Source organism: Mesoplodon densirostris, chromosome 7 (genome assembly GCF_025265405.1).
Source record: "Mesoplodon densirostris isolate mMesDen1 chromosome 7, mMesDen1 primary haplotype, whole genome shotgun sequence".
NCBI lineage: Eukaryota > Metazoa > Chordata > Mammalia > Artiodactyla > Ziphiidae > Mesoplodon > Mesoplodon densirostris.
Window position 1 is genome coordinate 94,086,923 of NC_082667.1, and position 22,232 is coordinate 94,109,154.

The 22,232-nt window shown below is 39.5% G+C and overlaps 1 protein-coding gene across 1 annotated transcript in view; it reads left to right on the top strand.

The window, feature by feature from the left end:
- Positions 1–21,212, top strand: part of ARHGAP42 (Rho GTPase activating protein 42) — a 290,695-nt gene extending 269,483 nt beyond the window's left edge. The window contains exons 19-24 of the mRNA XM_060103053.1: positions 888–1,032; positions 2,353–2,733; positions 3,114–3,270; positions 5,445–5,507; positions 15,518–15,597; positions 15,963–21,212. Of these exons, the coding sequence (XP_059959036.1) occupies positions 888–1,032; positions 2,353–2,733; positions 3,114–3,270; positions 5,445–5,507; positions 15,518–15,597; positions 15,963–16,051 (915 nt within the window). The 3' untranslated portion in view covers positions 16,052–21,212. The remainder of the gene's footprint in view (positions 1–887; positions 1,033–2,352; positions 2,734–3,113; positions 3,271–5,444; positions 5,508–15,517; positions 15,598–15,962) is intronic.
- The last annotated feature ends 1,020 nt before the right edge of the window (positions 21,213–22,232 follow it).

Consider the following 22,232-nt stretch of genomic DNA (forward strand, 5'->3'; position numbering starts at 1 on the left):
GGTTAAGTCTATTTTAACTTTTTTAAGCTTTTTGGAGTTAGACTCTCCTTATACAGCAGATCTAATATTTTAGATAAAACAAAAGAAATAATCAGGAAACAGTCTTGAAACTCTCTATATCCAATCCCTAAGGAGGCTTTCTTTAAAAGAGTGAGATCTTAGAATAACTATAAAAGTGAGAAATTGGGAGAGCCAAGTTGATTGGATTATTAAGCAAACTCAGCCATTGAAGGTCTAAACATTGTGATCCATTTATGTCTGATCTTGTCCTTGTGAGAGGATGGCAGCACCTCTCTCCTTCCCCAGTTCCTTTCTAGTACCTGTAGAAGGATATCCTTGGTACCTAGCTAAGACTATAAGTGCTCTTAAAACCCAAGAGTGCATGGCTGCATCCTATAGCTGTGCTCAGACCTCTGCCTGCAGCTTGTCATATTCTTGACAGTTCAGGGCCAACAGCATGCCAGCACCTTCTCCTGAGAAGCAAGGGGCTGCTCAGCTGGGGAATGGTACAAAACGAGCCTCTTCCCCTCAGGTTATGTTCAGCATGAAGGTGAAAGAAAATATCATAGTAAAAAGAATCAGTGTGTCTTGACATAGACTTTTGTTAATATTTGACACATTTCTTAAAATTATCGGAAAATTTGAATTTCACTGTTGGGGAATGGGGAAGAATAAAAAAGAAAACCCAGAGGAAGCATTACTCAGTGTAAATGGAAAAGTTATAAACGCTCTAGGATATTTATTTTTTGCATCAAGCATCTCTTTCCATGCAATTGATGAAGTAACGTATAGTTCTAAGATTATTTAATAGCTCTCAAGGCCAATTTTATGACAAAAATGTCAATTTCACCTTTGTATTGACCTCGGTCCATTTTTCTTCTACTTAGATTTTTCATACTGCCCCAGACCCAAGCATCCCTCTTCCTCAGCCTCAGTCTCGATCTGGATCCCGAAGGACACGTGCAATCTGCCTTTCCACAGGCTCCCGGAAGCCCAGAGGGAGGTATACCCCGTGCTTGGCAGAACCCGATAGTAAGTGTACTGGCCTCAGGGAGATGACTTCTTCATTAATTCGGCTTTATCACAGCTTATTAGTACTTAGGCAGAAATAGAAGATATTCTTACTGGTGCTGCTGTCCCAACACCTGCCCCCCCACCCACCACATTACATAGTCTCTGTCAGTATAGTTGGAAGGTACCTTGGACAAGCAAATTCATTCCTGATACAAAAGGAAAAAATAGTTTGCGCAATGCCCTTTTTCTCTGTAACAGTGATTAAGTACATCGGGTGCTACTTCGTAGCAGGTTTTGTCCTATTGTCAAAGTCATAGAGAAGAAAGCAAGAGAAAGGCTGGCTGAGGCAGTCATTTTCTTTCTTCCTTTCACATTATGTTCTTAAATCATCATCTCTTGGGTATCAAAGGGTCTGAAACAGAGAGAAAAGAAATAAAAAGAGAATCTACACCACACATTATCGCTAACTTACTATTCTGAGCCAAGCCCCACCATAAGGTGGGTGGCAGCTTGAGCCCAAAGCATGTGTTAAACTGTGGCCATTTTCATTTTATTTTCGACTCCCAACCCTCTCCCCACACTCCCAATTTTCCCCACAATCAGTGTTTCATTTTTAATTTAGATCTACTATTTGAATACTTCATTACAGCTTCTCTGATTTTTTTCTTATACCGTACTTATAGAAACATTAAAAAATACAGCCAGTTAAAATAGCCAGTTTTCTTATGTTGCTACATTCTTAGCAGAAAGAGGAGAAAAATCCTTTCTTTAAAAATTTTGATATGTATAACTGATTAAATTTGTTGTAAAGCAAAAAAAAAAAAAAAAATTTGAGGAGCTTATAACTTGCAGCTGACTGTTAATGGTGCCTTTGAATGAAGGAGGACTCAGATACCATTGTAACTCAGAATCACCTAAGATCAGAAAAGTAAAAGAAGGCAGACATATGTCTCAGCATTTCCCCCGTCCATTGATTTCTTTAATATCATCAAGAAATTTTATTTTTCATACTTGTGAGTCCTGTTTCAGAAGCAAATTTTGTCTGAATTCAGGTCAGCCCACTAATGCTTCAAGAAATAACATTATCTCATACGGGCAAGGCACATATAAAAGCTCCCTTGAATAGTATTGAAAAAAGTGTTCACCAAGTTCAAATGCATATTTTAAAGCCTTTCTCCAGAACTGAGGAACAGTCCTCCATGGCACGTAAAGACCTATCACTTCAGTGGGGTCAGGTGGCCACGGAGCACATGAGAGCTGGAGAACAGAAGGGTTTGGGGGTGCCAGTTTCAACAGAGAGCCACTGTTCTTTTCTCTCCCACCCCTGCCCCTGCTCAGGCGACTCCTATAGCAGCAGCCCGGACAGCACACCCATGGGGAGCATTGAGTCACTTTCCTCTCACTCCTCTGAACAAAACAGCACGACAAAGTCCGCTTCCTGCCCTCCCAGGGAGAAATCTGGAGGGATTCCTTGGATTGCATCCCCATCACCTTCCAATGGACAGAAAAGTCTTGGTCTCTGGACGACTAGTCCTGAGTCAAGTTCTAGAGAAGATGCAACCAAAACAGATGCAGAATCAGATTGCCAGAGTGTCACTTCGGTCGCTAGCCCAGGGGATGTGTCCCCACCCATAGACCTGACCAAGAAAGGGCCTTATGGGCTTTCAGGACTGAAAAGAGCCTCAGCTTCCTCTCTCAGATCCATCTCTGCAGCGGAAGGTAAGCCAGCATAGAGCCTGTGCAGGATGTCGTTGTCCCTGTGTCACCTGCTGGATTGTTCAGCATGGTTAAGGAGGGACAAATTAATAGTGAAGGGAGACAGACAATGCTTAACTGCTTTGTTCCTGAGCTCGGATTTTTAAAACTCCTGTATGCTGTGATATTTTCCCTGGATCTTTCCACCTCTGTGAGGTGATGTCTTTGTAATTACGGTAGACTGTGATCTCCCAGAGTGATGGGCTGCTGTGCTCAGAGAACATTCCGTCCCTTCTCATTTGGGCTCCGGGAAAAATGTCTCCTTTTGTTATGCGCATGGACTGTGTTATGGCTCTTATTTTGTCTAATAGCACCTTGCCTTTTTTCTTGGGCTTTCTCTTTAGGAAACAAGAGCTACAGTGGATCCATTCAAAGCTTAACTTCCATAGGTTCCAAAGAGACGCCCAAAGCCCCGCCAAACCCAGACCTGCCTCCCAAAATGTGCAGGAAGTTAAGGCTAGACGCTGCCTCCAGCAATGGTTACCAGCGACCCGGCTCCGTGTAAGTGAGAGAGCCTTTGTTTGCTATTTGCTGTGCCTCCCAGGGGTATACAGGGGCTGAGTGTGTGCAAAAGAACCCTTAGGGTTCCCACAGCCAAATGCTCATCTGTGGAGTGGGTGCCATCAACTTCTGCAGGACCCTGTCCTCTTTTACAAGTGATGTGGAAGTTAGTACGCTTAGGATAGACATATAAAATCTCATGGGGAGACTCTTCAGGCACTTTCCTTAGAAGCAGAGCTATGGCTTAATTTAAAGACATGAAAACAGATGTATAATATAGTGGTTTGGGGTTTTGAAAACGAGACGCCTTCCTGTAAAAGCTAAACATCCACCACTCAGCTGTGGGGGCTGCCCATATCCTTGGTCCTCCCTCTCTTTGTTAGAAATATAGCTGCTTTCTATCTGGTGAGGGTTGGTTTTCTCTCCTCTCCATCATATGTCTCCCCTACCTGCGTACTCACTGATTTAAACAACTCCGAGAGAACAGGGAACATGAAAGGTAAGAGGGAGTGCTTCTAATTGAAAGGAATGACCCAGAGGTGTAAAGGCCGAGAGGGTAGGGTGTATAGATGAGAACAGAAAGTGGGCAAAGAGGAGAAAATAAGAAACTGGAAAAGCAAGTAAGAGAATCCAAAGAGGAAAGTTTTTCTCCCTTTCATTTTATTTTGCTGATTTTTGCTGAGCTTTTCCAAATGCTGTATGAGCTATTACTGAGCATCCTTTCATATTGTTATTTCTTTTAAGGTCCACAGTGTCCTTCTCCAGTAGGTAGTATAAATCTTGTTTTAGAGATAATTAGAACTAATATTGGAAAGTTAAGGTCCACACACACTCAGCTAGTAAGTGGCAGAGCTGGGATTGTAACCCAGGGTTCTCCAACTTGAGTCTGTGCTATTTCTCTTATGCCATGCCCATCCCTTTCTTTGACAAGAACCTTTGGTTTCAGAGTGCGTTTCACATTTGTTATCTCTCATGTTCAGAAATCCAGCTACCACAATATAGGCAGATATATTTGTAACTCTGTCTGCTCTAGTTCTGGTGTGTGTAGTTCTAGCCCTTAAGGGAAATTAAATTTTAAGCCAAATATGTCAAGGAAAATGGGAGAATATAAACTCTATCCTCTTTGGGGGAAAGAGAAGAGCTTCTGTTTTGTGATTTTTACTGATAAAGTAGAAATTAAAATGTAGAGACTGTATGTTCTGTATTAGGTGTAAAATGATCCTTCAGATTATCAAATGGCTCAGCTCTGGGAAAAAAGTTTGTCATTTAAAGAAATAAGATAGTTTTTAAATATGTAGTTTAAAAAATCATTCAAAGAATTTTATATTCTCTTCTAGTAAATATAGGAATTTTTCTAATTATCTAGGTTACCTTAGTTTTAGTTCTTTTCACTCTCTACCCAATAGTCTCACTTTTCAAATAGATGCCTTTTCCTCATCATGATTTGAAACAAATTTATTTATTGGTCATATTTTCAGAGTTCTCTCTTTTCACTTTATAGGAACTGTGTTCAAATATTTTAAAAATACATGAAACAGGGCCTCCCTGGTGGCGCAGTGGTTGAGAGTCCGCCTGCCGATGCAGGGGATACGGGTTCGTGCCCCGATCTGGGAGGATCCCATATGCCGCGGAGCGGCTGGGCCCGAGAGCCATGGCCGCTGGGCCTGCGCGTCCGGAGCCTGTGCTCCGCAACGGGAGAGGCCACGACAGTGAGAGGCCCGCATACCGCAAAAAGAAAAAAAAATATATATATATATATATATATATATGAAACAATTTTAGAATTAGTTTTGTCTTAGCTATCAGAACACAAAACAGTTCTTCTTTTGTCTTGTTCATGTGACTCTTCCCTTGTGGCTCCATGGGAGTCAATAAAAAAGTGTTCCTTTTTTTCTGCTCCCAGGGTTTTCTCAGGTACAAAAAATGCAGGCACTAAGATCCCCAGAGGAAGTAGCTATAGGTTTATTACTGTCTGGTACTCGGTGAGCTAGAGACTAGATCTAAAAATTTCTTCTACATTAAAGCTTAAAACAATTAAAATTCAAGTCAAATTTTGGGGACAAATGTTACCTAATTTTTCTGTTTGGGTTAACTGATAACCCTGAATTTCGCTTTGAGCTGCATGATTTTCTAATGGATTTTAATGAAACTTGTATTTTAAAATTATTTTTCAGTGTGGCAGCAAAGGCCCAACTGTTTGAAAACGTTGGTTCACTTAAGTCAGTTTCTTCTGGGCGGTAAGTTCTCAAAACTCTTCAAGTAAAAAACATAAAATAGTGGTGACATTGTTGCCTTGTGTTGACATGGCAGGTCATCTTTGACAGCTCTGCCCCTCAGGTCTGCAGATGGTCAAATCCACCTCCGCCGTCTTGTCTTCACGGGGAATCATGACCATATACAGCATTTAGCATGTCAAAATGTTACAGCGGTGCCTTGTTCCTAAAACCTTCACAAAGGAAGGGTTTTAAACAAAGAGGTTTTCTGAAAGACACAAGTTGCCGTAACCCTTTGCATACCAAAGACTTCTTTGATAACAGTTTGTGGAAATTTTTCAAATGTGTATTTTTGACTTGTAAAAGTTGATAGAACTTTTTTTCTGGAAGAAGCTTCATGAACATGCATTAAAGACTGTGCTTATTCTTAATGGCCACTATGGTGCTGTAGAGCTGATTGCCCCAGGCGGCTCTGGTGTTTGAGTGCAGTACTTCATTCAGGGTTTCCAGATTTTACCTTCTGCTCCATTGTTAAAAGGACAAGAATTGTTATATCTTGCTGCTCTTCATGTGCTTGCTTCTAAGGTACCTGCTTCCTCTTCTCTCGGTCCAAATTGATTCTTCTCATCTGCAGTGGACTTTGGGTTTTAATTTTGAATATGTCTAAACTAATGGAATTTCTTAGTATTTTGCTATTTGTCATTTTTTTCTTTTTCTTTTTCTTTTTTTACGATCAGCAACTAGTACAGGTTGGAAGTATTCAGTGAATGCTTGTTGAAAGAGAATATAAGTGAGAACACTTGAAGGGCAAACATTGATTTTTTTTTTTTTTTGGGTGTACTGAGGAAATTTTGAGCTTCCCATATCCAGCTAATTGAGGCTGTGAAAGAAAGGAATCACATATAATTGAAGTATTACCGTGTAGTTCTTTTAGAAGTTATTCAACCATAGAACTTTTATTGACCATGTAAAAAAAAGTATGTGAACTTTCTCAGCAAACGTTTTTTAAGCACCTACACAATATTGGGCTTTGTCCTAGTTACTAGCGATAACAGTAACCTTCAAACTCTGTTTTTTTCCAAAGCTTAGCGAGGGTGCTCCTATGTTAGTGTTTTTAACTCCACAGAGTAGAGCCGCTTTGGTATCTTACTAGGATGATGGTCAATGCCTTGCATTTATACAGCAAATCCCAGTGTACTTGCATGTACCTTACCTCTGTCTGTAGCATCTTCACCTTCTTCCTTTTTATCAAGGCATGGTGAAAACTAAGCACTGTGCATGTCAGAGCAAACATGATCTCTCTGAGACTGTCACTACTGTTAGGCCTTAGTGTAAGGGATTTAACCTTGCTACTTCTGTCTGTCTTGCTAAATGATTGAATTGATCCACTAGATGGAGCCCTTTTATTAGGAAGCTCTAAACAATCTTAAGAACTCAAGTACTGGAATCAGAGATAATCTTTTAAGACCTTTAAGACAGCAAGATATTAATGAAGTAAATCAGCATATGACAGTAAATTAATTACTCTGTTATACAGTAAGCTTACTCAGATGTTCAACAATCAACCTGTGCATTTGCAATATGCTTTTACATTCCAAATACTCTAAATCCATTTCTAATAGTTGTCGGCATAAACTTAGAGCTCACTCAATGATACATTGAAGGTTAAGTCTTCTCTGTCAGTCAGTGCGCAGCACTTGTGGACAGTGTCATAACTTTTCACCTGCCCTTTTATTTTGCTTAACTTTGTCTGCCTTTATCAGTTTAGGTAAAACAGTTACCTGTTGCGGTCTTCAAGGGGTGATCTTATGTGGGAATGTCCCCATACAGACTGTGTTTGCCCAATGACTTTGGTGAAAGAGCTGGATTTGATATAGATGCAAGTCACATCTTTTCTCAGGGTGTGCAGACAGCTGTCACCTTGGTAGTGGGTGTGGCTGGTGCTGGAGGGACTAGAGCCTGCACAGGACGTGAGGCATGGCTTTGCCTCTGCTTAGCGACTGTCACTGTCCTATCAGGGACAGGGTCTGATTCCACGTTGCTGGAGCAGAAGCCCTGAAGGTATGGCCCGAACTGGCTCTGTTCCCTTTAAGTGTGTGTTTTTCCCTCTCCCTGCACCAGGACCCTTGCCCCAGAGGGGGAAGTGCTAAAGCAGGTGGGGCCCATGCAGGCTCTCAGCTCATGTCAGCTGCAGACAGAGGTTCGATGTACTGCCTGTGCAGGTGCCCATGGCTCTGCTCAGACACAGCCTTCGGTGCAAGTCACCTTCATGCCTCACAGCCAATCACTGTCCCAACCTCTGCTGCCCCTACCATGTCATAGAACTGTTCCGCAAGGCAGGCAGGATGCACGCGGACTCTCTGTGTGTATGGGGGGCCACCACACACACACAGAGTGTGGAGTAGCCACCGTCAGAGATCTGGGTCGCTTCTGATGCACTGCTTGAGTAAATGCCACCAATGGCTGCCGCTGCCCCACCCAGGCTCTGCCCTGGCACCGGGTCACCTCTGCATCCCACAGTCAAGTCTTCTCCCTAGTCCTTGTTGTCCCAGGTCCAGTGCTGCACTGTGATGTGGAGTCTGTGGGGCTGGAGCATTGGCTGGGATTGAGCTGGGGTGCATGTGGTGAGGCAGCTGCCAGAAACCCAGCAGCCTCTAGGATCGACCTCTCTCCGCCCTGCCAGGGGAAAAGCCAGTGTGCATGTGCTCTTCCCAAGAGGAATCCACGCTTCCCACAGCCCTCCTGTTGGTACCACTGGTCCTCCAACCAGCCAAGGGCACTTTTCTCCCCCACATAGGCCCTCAGGACTGGGGCACCCAACCTGGGGCTTGTATCGCTCACTTCCCAGGATAGGTCTCTGCCTGTGTAATCTCTCTTTTCCTCTGAGTTCCCTCCCAGGGGTACAGATCCTGACCCAAATGCTTCTCTTCCCTTCCTACTCAATTCCATGTGTATCTTTCTTGGTTGTACAGGAGTCCTCCTGCCAGTTTCCAATTCATTTTCAGTGAGAATTGTTCCACATGTAGATGTATTTTGGATGCGTTCGTGGGTGGAGGTGAGGTCCATGTTCTCTTACTCTGCCATCTTGGTCAGAATTCTGGGAAATCCATTTTCTTTATCTATAAAATGAAGGTCACAATTCTGTTTCTGACAAATTGTTGTCAGTGTACAAAGTGATGTATTTGAAGTACATGGTAAATTCTCCATAGACGGTCTCTACAGTAATAACTAATATTGTTATAATTATTATTATTGAAACTGCTTGCTTAAGATCGTCAAGCCTCTAATTAATATGTGTTTGGTACTTGAACATTAACTCTTAACAGTCATTTGAAATCCTTTTGTACCATTAAATACAACTAAACAACAGAAGTTGAGGGTATTTCCCTTACTAACCTCCTACAATGCATATTTTGCTTTCCTTCTAGGGAACTTAGGATACTCTTGAATTGGACCTTGAAGAATGATAGAACTGTTAGTGGGTGGTAGAGAGACTAGCCACATTTGAGAAAGAGACCAGTTGGGAGATTTTAGTGGATAGTCTTGAGCAACAGAAAAATAACACCTCTGGATTCACTGCAGCCTCTGAGAGTCATTGAGCAAAGAGGTGATCTAATCAGTGATGCACTTGATCAGATCATTCAAGTGGCTTTTCAAGGAGGTTGTTGAAGGGAAGAGAACCATTTAAGGTGGAACTGGTGATATTTTAAAGACCTTAATTAGGGCATTAACAAAAGCATGAAAAACTGTAAGGAGAATTTTATGGCTAGAACTAGGATTGAGCAACTGCTTTGATACTGGGAATGAGAGACAGGTAAAGAAGATTCCAAGTCTTCGAGACTGACTGTCAGAAAGAGTGATTGCTAATTTAGCTCCTGAGCTTAGTTTATGAGAGTATGTAGAGGAGCAAGGAACATTTTGGCCCCAGTGTTTGAGGAGCCTGAGGACCATTGAGAGGCAGTTAGAAACCTGCAGCTGGAACCAGGAGAGAGCATGAAGTTTGATGCCAGAAACTTTTGCACAGCAGTTATACTGTATAGATGAAGGCGCGCTTACCCAGCGATGGGGCTTACTGAGGCAAAAGGTAAAGTGGCTGGGCATTGGTCTTTGAGGAATGGTTTCATTTAAGGGTCAGGCAAAGAAGAAGGTGGAGGAATCATCACAAGGAGGAAGCAAGGTCAGTGTGGTAGAAGCTACCAAAAAGTCAAGGAGCTCATGAGAGGAGGGCACTGGTTTTAACCTCTAAGACGTCACTGGAAATCTTTAAGAAATCAGGTTCAGTGGAGTGGGAAGGGCCCCTCTGCAAGGGAACTTAACCTGCCAGACTTGTTAAAATGAATATTCCTGAATTTGCCACAGACTCGGTAAACCATAGTATCTGAGACTGAGGCCCAGAGAATATGTATTTTTGACAACTTCCCCAAGTGATTCTTAGGTACAAAAAAAAGTTTGAAAACCACTGGAATAGAGAAGAATGTCATGGTACTTAGCGTGACCCTAAGCAGACATTAGTTATTTTATACTTGTTTCTCTTAACTTGTAAAATGCTCTCAAGAGCCAAATGTCACTAGGCTCTGTCTCACGATTCCAAAGGCCTGTGGAAAACAGCACCTTTAAAGCTTTCAGCTCTGTCTCAGTGAGTTATACTTGGGCAGTGGGGAAATCCACTTTAAAGTAATATAATTTAGGCAAGCTGTACCAATATTTTCTGAAGGTTGAATTGAGAATTAGAATTAATTAATAATTGAGTACCTGGCCCATTACAATCACATTTTCTATTATTATAATTTAAAACCAATATTTTGTTTATAATCACAAAACACCAAAACAAAGCTCAGCAAAGTCTTCTTGTTTAGTGAATTTGAGTTTTTATTTTATTTTATTTTATTTTATTTATTTATTTTTTTGCGGTACGTGGGCCTCTCACCACTGTGGCCTCTCCCGTTGCGGAGCACAGCCTCCGGACGCGCAGGCTCAGCGGCCACGGCTCACGGGCCCAGCCGCTCCGTGGCATGTGGGATCCTCCCAGACCGTGGCACGAACCCGTGTCCCCTGTATCAGCAGGCGGACTCCCAACCACTGCGCCACCAGGGAAGCCCAAATTTGAGTTTTTAAAAGGCTGTAAGTCATTGGTTCAGAGCACACTGACACATGTAAGACATACATAAGATAAAGCACTGTGACACACATAAGAAAGACAAAGGAAGCTATGGTTATTAAAAATAACATTTTTTCTTTTTTTAGGAAACATAAAGAATACTGATAAACTAAAAAAGTGAATAAAAGCCACCTCTCATTTTGCCACCTTAAGATAACCACATATTGTTGCACAGCCATCTAATCTTACCTGTTGACAGTGGTTCTCAAACAACTTATACAACTAAAAACATTTTTGAGGACCTCCAAAGAGCTTTTGTTTATGTGGGTTATATCTATTAATATTTTTTGTGTTAGAAATTTAAACAGAAAATTTTTAAATGTTTATGAATTTATTTAACAAAAATAAGCTCATAACTAATGGGTGACAATAGCAAGAAGCAGGTGTGATTATTCACTCTTATTAACAGTCAACAATTATTAATAGTAGAAGTGATTTTTCAGTGACATTATCTTGAGACTTTACAAATGATATTTAAGTGGATTCACCAGATATGCACTAGATTGTCAATCAGGAGATGTAGATCTTAGCCTGACTCTGCCATAATGTTCATTTCTCTTGGCCTTCATTTCAACACAAAGAAGATGGACCAAGGAAATATGCAGGTTTCCTTTCAAAATCCAAACTCATTATATAACTCAAGTCCCCTGGATGATCACAAGTCCCCCAGCATAGGCGGGGGTCACCCTTTTCTTGTAAAACCAAGTCAGACAGTTTATGTGCCTACCCCCAAGTCATAACAGGGTCTCGCCTTCCCATCTCTTCCCTCTTCCAAAGACCACATTTCTAATGTGTTTAAGACAACAGGAGTTGTTTCTTATCTTCCCCTAAGCTGGGCCACACAGAAGCCCCCTCCTCTGCTGTTGCCATACACCTGCCATGCTGCAGTCAGCTTCTACGCCTTAATGATGGTCACTGCCAGGACCTCAGGAACTGGCATGATTTTACATTTCTGCAGATCTCCTTAATATCTGGCATAATAGGAAATAAATGGATTCTCATACACATTCCATTAGCTGTCAGAGTAGTGCCTCTCAGGGTCCCACCTACCCCTCCTTCCAGATTTCCCTTGACTGCACTTTGAGAACCGCTCCTCTGTGATAAACACAGAAAAGGACCCATGAAGGTGGTGTTCATGGTATTGTTCCCACCATGGTGCCCAAGATGGTACATGCTCAACAGAATTGTTGGGCAAATAGATAAAATACACATTTTAACCTAAAAAGACTTTTTTATTCAGTTTTTCACTCCATTTTTAATGGAGTTGCAATATTCTTGTTTTTGACACAAGCAGCTTTGACTCTACAAGCTCATGTAAGAGATTTTTAGCATTGAGAAATCCAATACTCAGACATCCAAGCCGGAAACAGCCCATATTTGTTGGCAAAAACTTAAGAAAAGAGTAATATAACTAATTTTAAGAAATCTCCAACCAGTGACTAAGACGCAAATGTGCATTTATTGCATTACTTATAAGCGTTTATTGCGAATTGTCATAGGCAGTTGGAGGTCTTGCCAATGACTAATTTTTCTGTAAAATTTTTGCCTTGCATGCTGATACTTTTTCATGTCATGTTTTCTTCTATAGCATTATTCATAGTAGCTACCTAATAATTCATTGGATTTGGTGTATTTTGTTTATTAAATCCTCTACTGATGAGTAATTAGATTGTGGTGATTTGTTTGTTTTCAGTTTTTCTGTATGTTACTGCTTTGGCACCTTTTAGACTATATCTTCCTACTCCCCTCAGAAGGGCATTCCTACCCCCTTCAGAAGTGAAATTCTCAGCATACAAAAAATGTGTGTGAGAGTGAGTGTGTATGTGTGTTTAACATTGTTAAGTGGCCCTTCAGAAAACATTACATCAATTTTGATTTGGTGAATTTTTTATTTTGCTTATCATTAAGATGAGTATTGAGAATTTTGCACACTGACCTTGTCAAACCTTTAAGTCTACTCATCAGCATTAGGCAGTGTTTAGAATTAGGAAAAGGGCTTGTGAACAGATCATCTTCCAAATGATAAGAGAAGAAATGGCTTTCAGGACAGCGAGCATCATTACCTTACTTTCCAATGCGATAGGAAGCAGGATTCTCAAAATCCTTTTCAAAGGATATTAGAATCTTGTGAACAGAGACTCAATAGGTGACAGTGTTATTTTCACATCTTCTTCAATACACCAAGGCAGTAAAAGAAGAAGCATTAGCACCTGGAAAGAAAACTTCACTGACACAGAATTTTACATTAAATCATCAAAGCTCTCTGCTGAGTTAACACCTGTAGTTACAGAGCTCAGCAGAAGAAAATTATACCCGTCTAGTCACATGCACAGGTAATTGAAAAGTCATGACAGATATTATTTTGTGCTGTATATTTTGACACATTTAACAGTATCGATTTATTTAGCGATGTAATTATTCTGCATGCGTTCCCTCACCATCCAATCCCATAAAAAACTATAAGGAGAACACTCATGTCTGAAATATTAATATAAACAATTTGGTTGCATTTTAAAATATATGAAAAATTATGTCATTGCAAGGATTATTATATCTTAATCATTTCTATAACTCTGGAATTTGTTTCCTTATGCATGCCTTAATTTATCTTAATGATTCAAAGTAATAAGACAGTAATTATTGGTGGAAATCACTGCTGCTAGAAAATTTGACTTTTTAAAAAATCTTTACATATTTTTAGAGAAGAGGCTCTGCAACCCTCAATTATATCAGATATCAGATCACATTATATCATATCAAATTAGATCAAGTTACACCAAATTATATCAGATCAAATGTCTATACTTGACTAGAAGATTTATAGGAAAAACTAGTATCATTTCTATATAAGATCACCATAGTCTGATTCTCAGAAGTCTTCATAACTTGGTATCATCCTCTCCCCGCACCCCCAACCCATGTCAACCAACACACCCATGTGTACACGTTCACATGTACATGTGAGCACATGGCTGTTCTTTAGTGTAATAATCTTGTCCTTCTCTGGGTGCCTCCACTTCATCAATTTTTCCTTAGACCATGTTTCATTGGGAAGTGGTGTTGTGTGCCTACCGCAGACTCTCCTAGCAAAGTTTCTGAAAGTACAGCCTGAGACTCACCTCATATGAAATAGACTCTGGGGGCAGGGCCATAGTTTTCCTCTGTAAGCTTTCCCAGCTTCAGGTAGCCACTTGGGAACCCTAGTTTAAGTGACCTAGCCTCATTCTAGAAGTTTAGAGATAAGACCCAGGGTCTAGCTCCAATAGAGAAATGTAATCATAATGTAACACTGTTACTTTGAGGGCCTCAGATGGCAAATACTGCTGATGCTTCTTTGCAGATGGAGTATTGATTGGGACCTCAGGGAGGAAAGACACGATGCCTTGAATCTTTAAGAGGACTTATCCTGTAGAAAAAGAGTCCAGAGCATCTTCCCTTTTTTTTAACTCATTAATTCAGCAAATATTTACTGAGTTACTATTAAGCATCAGGCATTGCTCACAGAGGTTACATTCTAACTGGGGGAGAAGACAACAAATATCAACAATGGCACCAGAATACCATGCAGACTTTAAACTGGAGAATATGAGACTTTCCTGGGCAGCTGTTTTATAGTGTGTGGTCAGGGAAGACCTGGCCTTCAGTGAAACTCAAGAAATTTAAGATAAACTAGAGGGCCATAGCCAAGTGAAGATCAAGAAAATATCTCAGAGCGAGGCCCAGCCAGCCCTGAGGTGGGGATGGGTTTGGCGTGTTTTGGGAGGAGAAAGAGGGCCGGTGTGACTGACGTATAGTAGGTGAGTAGAGGCAGGTACAAAAGATGTAGGAAATTCTGGCAGGTGCCAGATTGTATATGGTATGGAGGCCAGATTTGGGAACCAGTTCAGGGTTGTTTTCAGGGAAATCATGTGATCATCATGTGATCATCAAAACCTTTCAAACTACCCTCTGGCTGCTCTGTATAGAATGGATTGCAAGGGGAGAGAAGAAGAAGCCCAGAGGATTTAGGAAGTTAGGAAGCCGTTCAGTGAGCTATGCCAGAAACGATCTTAGCTTGGACTCTGGTTGTGGTAGAGATGGTGAGAAGTAGGTGGAGTCAGGTCATTGGATGTTGCAGAGTAAAGGCGACTTCATTGGTGACTTGATTAGCCTCCTCAGATGATGGCATTTTTAGTGTTGGCTCAGATGGTTTGAAACAGCTCTCATATAAAACTCCGAGATTCTGGCTTCCCTTAAAAATACAGAGTATCTGGCTACTTGGAGCCTGAACTCCCATATGAGAACAGATGTCAGAGCTGAGTGCTGGCTTCCCTTTTTAAGAGATGGATATACTCTGATTTACAAAGACATGTCCCCATGTCTCCCTGACAGTGAGGCTGTTGTTGGTTGCCATTTATCATCAACTTATCCTATTGTTTTTCTTATTTCATGCCCACTTAGTTTATTTACCATACCCTATAGACCTTTTAATTTGTGGATCTCACCTCTGATAGTCTGAAATTAAAGTAGCAAATAAACAAATAGGGCTTTAAGGTACCTAAGAACCTCTGTAGAGCTGAAAAATAGCCTATTTAGCAGAATACTAACAAATAATAGCGTTCTTTAAAACCAGCTTATTTTGTTTGTTGTAAGTCAGGTGATTACCCTTGGGGGCATTGCCTGGAAGCACAAGAAAGGCTTCGGGTTGTGCTGTCAGTGTTCCCTGGTTGCACAAATGTGTTCACTTTGTGAAATGCACTTATGCACACTTACATGTGCACATTATGTACATCATGTTTCACTTATAACTAAAACCAGTATCTTTTTTTAAGAATAGTTTTAAGTATAGATATACTTGAGCGTTGTGGTTTTCACAAATTGTCTTTTGCTCTTTCAGCCAAGCCAAAGCCATGTACTCCTGTAAAGCAGAGCACAGCCATGAGCTTTCCTTCCCACAGGGAGCGATATTTTCTAATGGTAAGTACACCCATTCCCTTTGCTTAAGTTTATCATCATGGGGAGGAGGAGGAAGGAGTGGTGTAGCGAAAAGAGTCTAAAGTAGAAGCCAGGAAACTCAGAATCAAGTCCAGCCTCTCATACCTGTACAAGTGAACACATCAAATCCCTCTAGACCCCAGTTTCCTCCCCTGTGTCAGAGAGAGAGTGATTGATTACATAAATGCAACAGGCATTTCCAGCTTTACAGGTGCTGTGACACTGTTTTGACAGCTTGAGTATATATGCACACAATCTGATGTGGATTTTTACCCATTTGTGTATAGAATTTTTTGAAGCTAATGTTGACTGAGTGATATTTCTTTATGTATTTTAATTTTTGCCAGTGTACCCATCAGTGGAACCAGGATGGTTGAAGGCAACTTATGAAGGCAAAACAGGACTCGTCCCAGAAAATTATGTTGTCTTCCTCTAATACTTTTTAGTGGATGGCAGTATCTTCATGGTATCCATGGTAACAAATAATAAGTGCTATGATTTTATCTGACACAGATATGGGGATCAGCCTGTTAAAATGAAAACAGTCAATTTCTACCAAGTTTTACACCAGCAGACTATGTAGCTCCCTATTAATGGAAAGGGAAAAAATGTTCAAATTGTTTGCCATTCTTTTTAATTTTGGCTAGTTTCATATGTTAAAATAGCTTATCCTCCCCTCCCCACCCCCGCTTTTTTTTTTTGGAAAAGTAACCCTCCACAATGTCTCTTTCATAATAATTATAGAATCTCAAATACTGTGTTAAGTACTATATCCCAGAAATTTGGAAACCAGAAATCTGCTATAAGACTTTTGAAATCTACCCTTTACTGTCTGGTGTTCTCTAAGAAACCTTGAAATCATTACTAAAAAATGTAATTTAAATCGTTCATTTATTATTTTTCTTAAAAATATACTGCTTTTATATATGATTGTTTTGCTGGTCCTAAACATTTCAAGGAAATAAGGAATTTTTTTAACATAGGTTTATTTTTATTTGTTTACCAAGTAGATGATAATATTCAAAAGCAGTAATGAGTAATGTATATGATGTCTGTAAATGAAACCAAATTAGGTCATACACTGATTCCACTGTAAACATTCTATCCAGCATTCCAAATGCCTTCTCTGGGCTTAGAGCAGGATTCAGCAAACTATTTCTGTAAGGGCCTGATAATAAATATTTTGGGCTTAACAGGTCATGTGGTCTCCATCACACTACTCCACTGTGCCATTGCAGCAAAAAGCAGCCATAGACAACATGTAAACGGCTGTGGCTGTGTACCAATACCGCTTTCTTTCAGGACACTGAAAATCATGAGTATCACGTGTCATGAAGTATTAAGCTTCTTTGACTTTTAAAATTCCATTTAAAAATAGAAATGTTTTTAGCTGATGGGCCATACACAAACAGGTGACAGGCCAGATTTGACTCATGGGTCATGGTTTGCTGACCCCTGGTTTAGAGGATGTGTAAAACTATCTTTATAACTTTGAGATTTTATGAAATTTTATTCCATTAACATATAAATACTGATAAATCATATGCACATATCCTCTGCTAGTAGCATTATAGGGGTATCACAAATGTATAATTACAGTAATAGGAAAACAATGTAAAAGTGCAGTACACAGGCATACAACTTAAATTCTACTTGTAACTCTGTAAAGTGTCGAAGTATTTTATTGATATCTAATTTTGGCTTTTGAGAAATTGTCCTACAAATGATGCAGGTGCTGTTTTAAGACAGTGGTAGGGACACTATGCCTTCTAAAGTCTATGCTTAGTTGAAACATAATCTAAACATAAAGGTACAAGATTCTTAAATTATTTTGAACCAGAGATTGAAATTGTTTCATCATCTTTAGCAGGAATAAAGTCATACATAATTTTCTGTTATGCCTTTCAATTTACAGCCTTTATTAGGAATTTCACTGAATTTATAGGGCATAGAAATAGGTATTTACTATCGATTTATATTTACCATCAACATCTGATCATTCATCAATCATTATTTCTATTATTTCTATTTTAATAATCCTCATATTATTTCTATACATATCTGCATATGGCAAAGAGCCTTTCTTCTCAAGATTCCAAAAAGCTGGTTCCCTGCCATCAACTGCCACAGCACTGGCGCCCTTGGCCACAGTATTTTACTTCTTACTTCAGAGTTCTTCACTGTACAGACACTCAGGTATTGACTGTAGACAGTTCTTTTTACGTGATATTATGATCTGTAATCTCAATCTCTTCTACTTTAAATTAACGTTTCTAGAGTCAATAGGTTAAATTATACACACACACGTATACAACTATGCCTTGGAGCATTTATGCTTTTAAAATTAAAAATGGAATAATGGGTTAGGATTTAAAGGTAAAGAGAATAAAGTAGGCAGCATCACAACCAGAAAAAAATATCAGTGCATTGAAATAAAGGAATAAAAAATATTTAATGTTGTAAAAATTAGCAATATAATGAAAAAATCTGATACATTTGTCTCCTTTTTTTTTTTTTTACCTGCTAGTGTTGATTTTTTACACTATAATTTTGTGTTGCTAGAGCTTCTTGGTCTCTGGATCCTTGGTGGCCCTTAGTAATAGTAATTGCATTGCTGACACCCTGACTACCCTCTGCTGGAACAGAGGTAATCTCTCTAGTGGACCAGTCCCTTAGTCTACAACACCCTCAGTTCAAGCACCCTTGCAAGCATCTGGCATCCTACTAAATTAGAGCCTCTTAAGACAAATTGATTTTCTTTCAAAGACCAACTTGACTCCAAAAAGTGATTCAGAGTCCTACTTCACTTGCTGCTGCATAGAGAAATCTCAGCCTTCATTTTATATTAACACAGGCCAGAGTGTTCCTGCCTCTGAGTTGTCTGTGAGCTAATTCCACAGATGCTCAGTGGGGAATGAAAGCATTTGCTCTTAAAGACATGGGTGTGAGGCCCCTCTCCTTTCTCATCGTGAGGCATATATTATGGCAGTAATAATAAAGGGACCTGATACGGTCCCTTTTTTGAAACAAGATACAAAAATGCTTGTTCAAATTGTGCTTTTGTTTGAAGTTTTAATCTTACAGATTTGTGAGGATAGTCTTTTTTCTTCATATTGATTGTGTGTGGAAGCAAGTCATGGCCATATGCTAGGGAGAGACTGAAGCCGCTTTTCCCTAGAAATGTTTCCAACAGAAAAAGTATTTATGAGCATTGAGAAAATCAGGATATATACTCTAAATCACATGGAATATTAATTACACAAGAAGGTAACGCCAGTCACTAGAAGAGGATCACATTTGAAATGATAGCAGTGTTTCAATAATGAAACCTTAGCTTTTCAGAGACATAGTAAAGATATGTTAGAACTGCCACATGCACACCTTTGAAACACACAACGTGGGTGTCCTAATCACTGCTGACAGTATAATCAGTATGAGAGTGAGACTGATGAGTCCAAGTCAATCATCTCATCTGTTATGTGAAAAAATCCTCCAGTACAAAACTTTTATGTATATTACAGGTGACTTTTGTTGTGCTGTAATGCCTCCAACTTACAGGAACTAGTCAGTTAACTGAAGGCTTTTTCTGTTGTGTGTAAATGTCTGATCAGTGAAATAATCTTTGTATTCCTATAAATCTGTGAAGTATGAGAAAGTGCCGTTTATCCTTGTTAGACGAGAGTGGTTTTACCAGTTGTGTTGGGTCTCTGTGCCTTGCACTGTGAATGGCCATAATCAGGCTTCCCAACAGTGGCTCATTTGATGGCTCTTTCAGGAAGGGTAGAGATTTTTGTTTAAATGCACCTTACAATCCCAAACTATCCAGGTTCTCAAATAGCAAAAGTAGGAAAAGAGACATAATGATTTGGAGTTTATTCCTATTCTGTGATGATTGACTTTACATATTGTAGCATGCCTCCTAAAACTCCACCATGATGTAAGGAAACTAAATCTGGCCCTGCAGTCCTGTGGAGACAGCACCTGCTGACCTCTTCACTCCCAGCCTCATCTTCAGGTCTGTCCGTGTCTGATGTGCAGAGGATATCATTCACATGGATGCTGATTTAGAAGAGTCCCTCAGAGCCTTTCTTCAAACAACTTCAATTTTTAGTATGCCCCCCAATTATGTATTTGGGATGCCTTAATTATTTAGAACCCCATCTTGATTTGTACTCTATTGACTGAAGTTAGAGGAGGGGGACCAATTTAGGAAGAGATTTTATTCTTTGGTTTTACAATACATTTGTAATTTGCAGCTGTTACTATGTCCTAACATCAGGGAATTGGACCCCAAAGTCATATCTCCTGGTAAAGAAAAAGGCAGAGACATGATTATTGTCTAGAAGTTACTTTTCTCTTTAGTAAAAGTTTCCCACTAAGGGTAGAAATTGCTATTTACTTTTTCCTCCTACCTTGTTTGGTTACCTTCCAAAATCAAAACACTTTTTCCAGGTGAATAGTCTATTGAATAAACTTCTGAATAGTCTGTATCCTGCCTGTCTCCTGTTGATCCACAGACTTAATTCAGGTATTTCTCAACGAGTCTCACATCTCCTAACCATATTCACTGTATCCGTTTGTTGTCACCAGTATCTCTGTGCCTCAAATCTATGTGGTAGTGACCTCAGACAAATTCACACTTAGGAATGACATGGACTTTTAGAGGATCAGATCAACGAATAGGATTTTTCACTTTTTTTCAGGTAGTTGCATTCACTGTTTTAAATAACAGATGTCAAATAAGTTGATAGCACTCACAGCAAGCCACAGACAGAAAACTGATGTGCATATTCTAGACCAAAGTTTAGAAGCTGTTTCATGACTTAGGGAACCCAACAGGTTGTACTCTTTCCTTGGCACTCATGGGAGAGATGCCAAATTCAGAGGTTGAACATTCCTTTCTTGGTGCCATAGGGAGAAAATGGAGTCTGTGTGCTTGCTGAGGAGTCTCAAAAGGCAGGGCCATTTACGGTTATCACAAGCATAAATATCCTCCATCATCCACGATGGTCATGTTCAGGGCCACGTGAGGACCTTCAGTGTTGGGGAGGGTGCCTACCCCACCTTAATTAGATGATCACTTTCTCCCCTTTTACCATCTCTTGGCAATGTTTCCCATGGTCTTTACCCTTCCAGAGCCCAACCTGGACTTGAATCCACTGCCTCTTAGATTAAAACTGTGCATTGTTTTTTATATGGCGGTTAGAGATTTTGTATCTGCCTTTGTATCTTCAGTCATGATGTATGCTTAAAAGCTGAGATATCACATATTGAGGGCTGTGATTTCAAGAGTCTTTTTGAACTCTGAGCTGAAGCTTTTACAAGTAAATAAGGAGTGTGTCAGGGAAGATGACTGTTTTTTTTTGTTCTGTTTTGTTTTTTAATTCGAATCCTATTTATATACTGTTAAATTTGAGGTACTATAGTTTATATAAAAGCTAAATATTTAGATGACATATTTCCGTATTAGGAATTTGTCTGCAGCCATTAACATAACAAATTAAGTAATAAATATGATGAAAATGATTGTCAGTAAATTATCATATTGAATTTTTTGTTTATTTTGTAGTGTCTTGTATTTATCTGCACTTCATGTATATATATGCACGCATACATATACAAACATGTAAATAACTTCATGTTATTCCATATCTAAATTGCCACAGTATCTTTAATGTATGTTTACACTGTATTTTAAATTACGTTAAAAATAAACTATGTAAGCACATTTTAATTTAGTCCTTGTACTTGAAGACCCAGTGTGTTGGAGGGCATCTATCTTGGATTCATATAGAAAAAAACCAAAGTTTCAGGTACTGTGAATGGTCATTTTGGGTGTGGCTGAATGGAAAAAAATCATAGCAGAATTGATAACTTTTAGATCCTGATAATTGGACCTTTTCCCGAGAAATTGGCATTATGAAAGATCAAGAAAATGTTAATAATGCAGGTGTCTACAGGAAAGAGAAGCAAACAGACCATAAACAAATTATCAAAAAAACAGGTATGCAGGCTTACCTGAAAAAAAGTCTGTGAAAGTTTACAAATGTGCCATGGAAGAAGCATCAACATACAAATAATCCCCTTAGATTTTTATTAGTTTTATGACCCTTTTGGTCACTGTTTGACTTCTAGCTAAAATTTTTCTTTTCTTCATTAAAGAAAAGGGAATCGTGTATTTATTTTGTGCTGCTAAATGGATTATTAGAGTGTAACAAATCCTTGCAAAAACTAAGCCTGACAGCTTAGTAACAGGACCATTGGGCATATAACCTGATTTGTTCAAATGGATTGTAACTTTCTTCAATATCAAGAGGAGAAGAAATAAATTCATGACAAAGACCTGTTGAGCTAAAAAGGTATTAATGTGAATAAATTCCAGTATGATTAAGCAGGAAAGAACTGTTAGGATAGGTAATAGAGATCATTGTAGATCAGCTACTGTTTGAGAGTATTGGATTAGAAGGAACTGACTTAGATGGAATCTCTTATAAATGATATTTTAGAAATAATGAAAACAAGCCATCTCCTAACAGGCAAAGCTGCAATGATTTGAGCAACAAAATAAGTCATGTAGTATTGGATAATCGGATTATAATCCAAAGTATAAAATATCC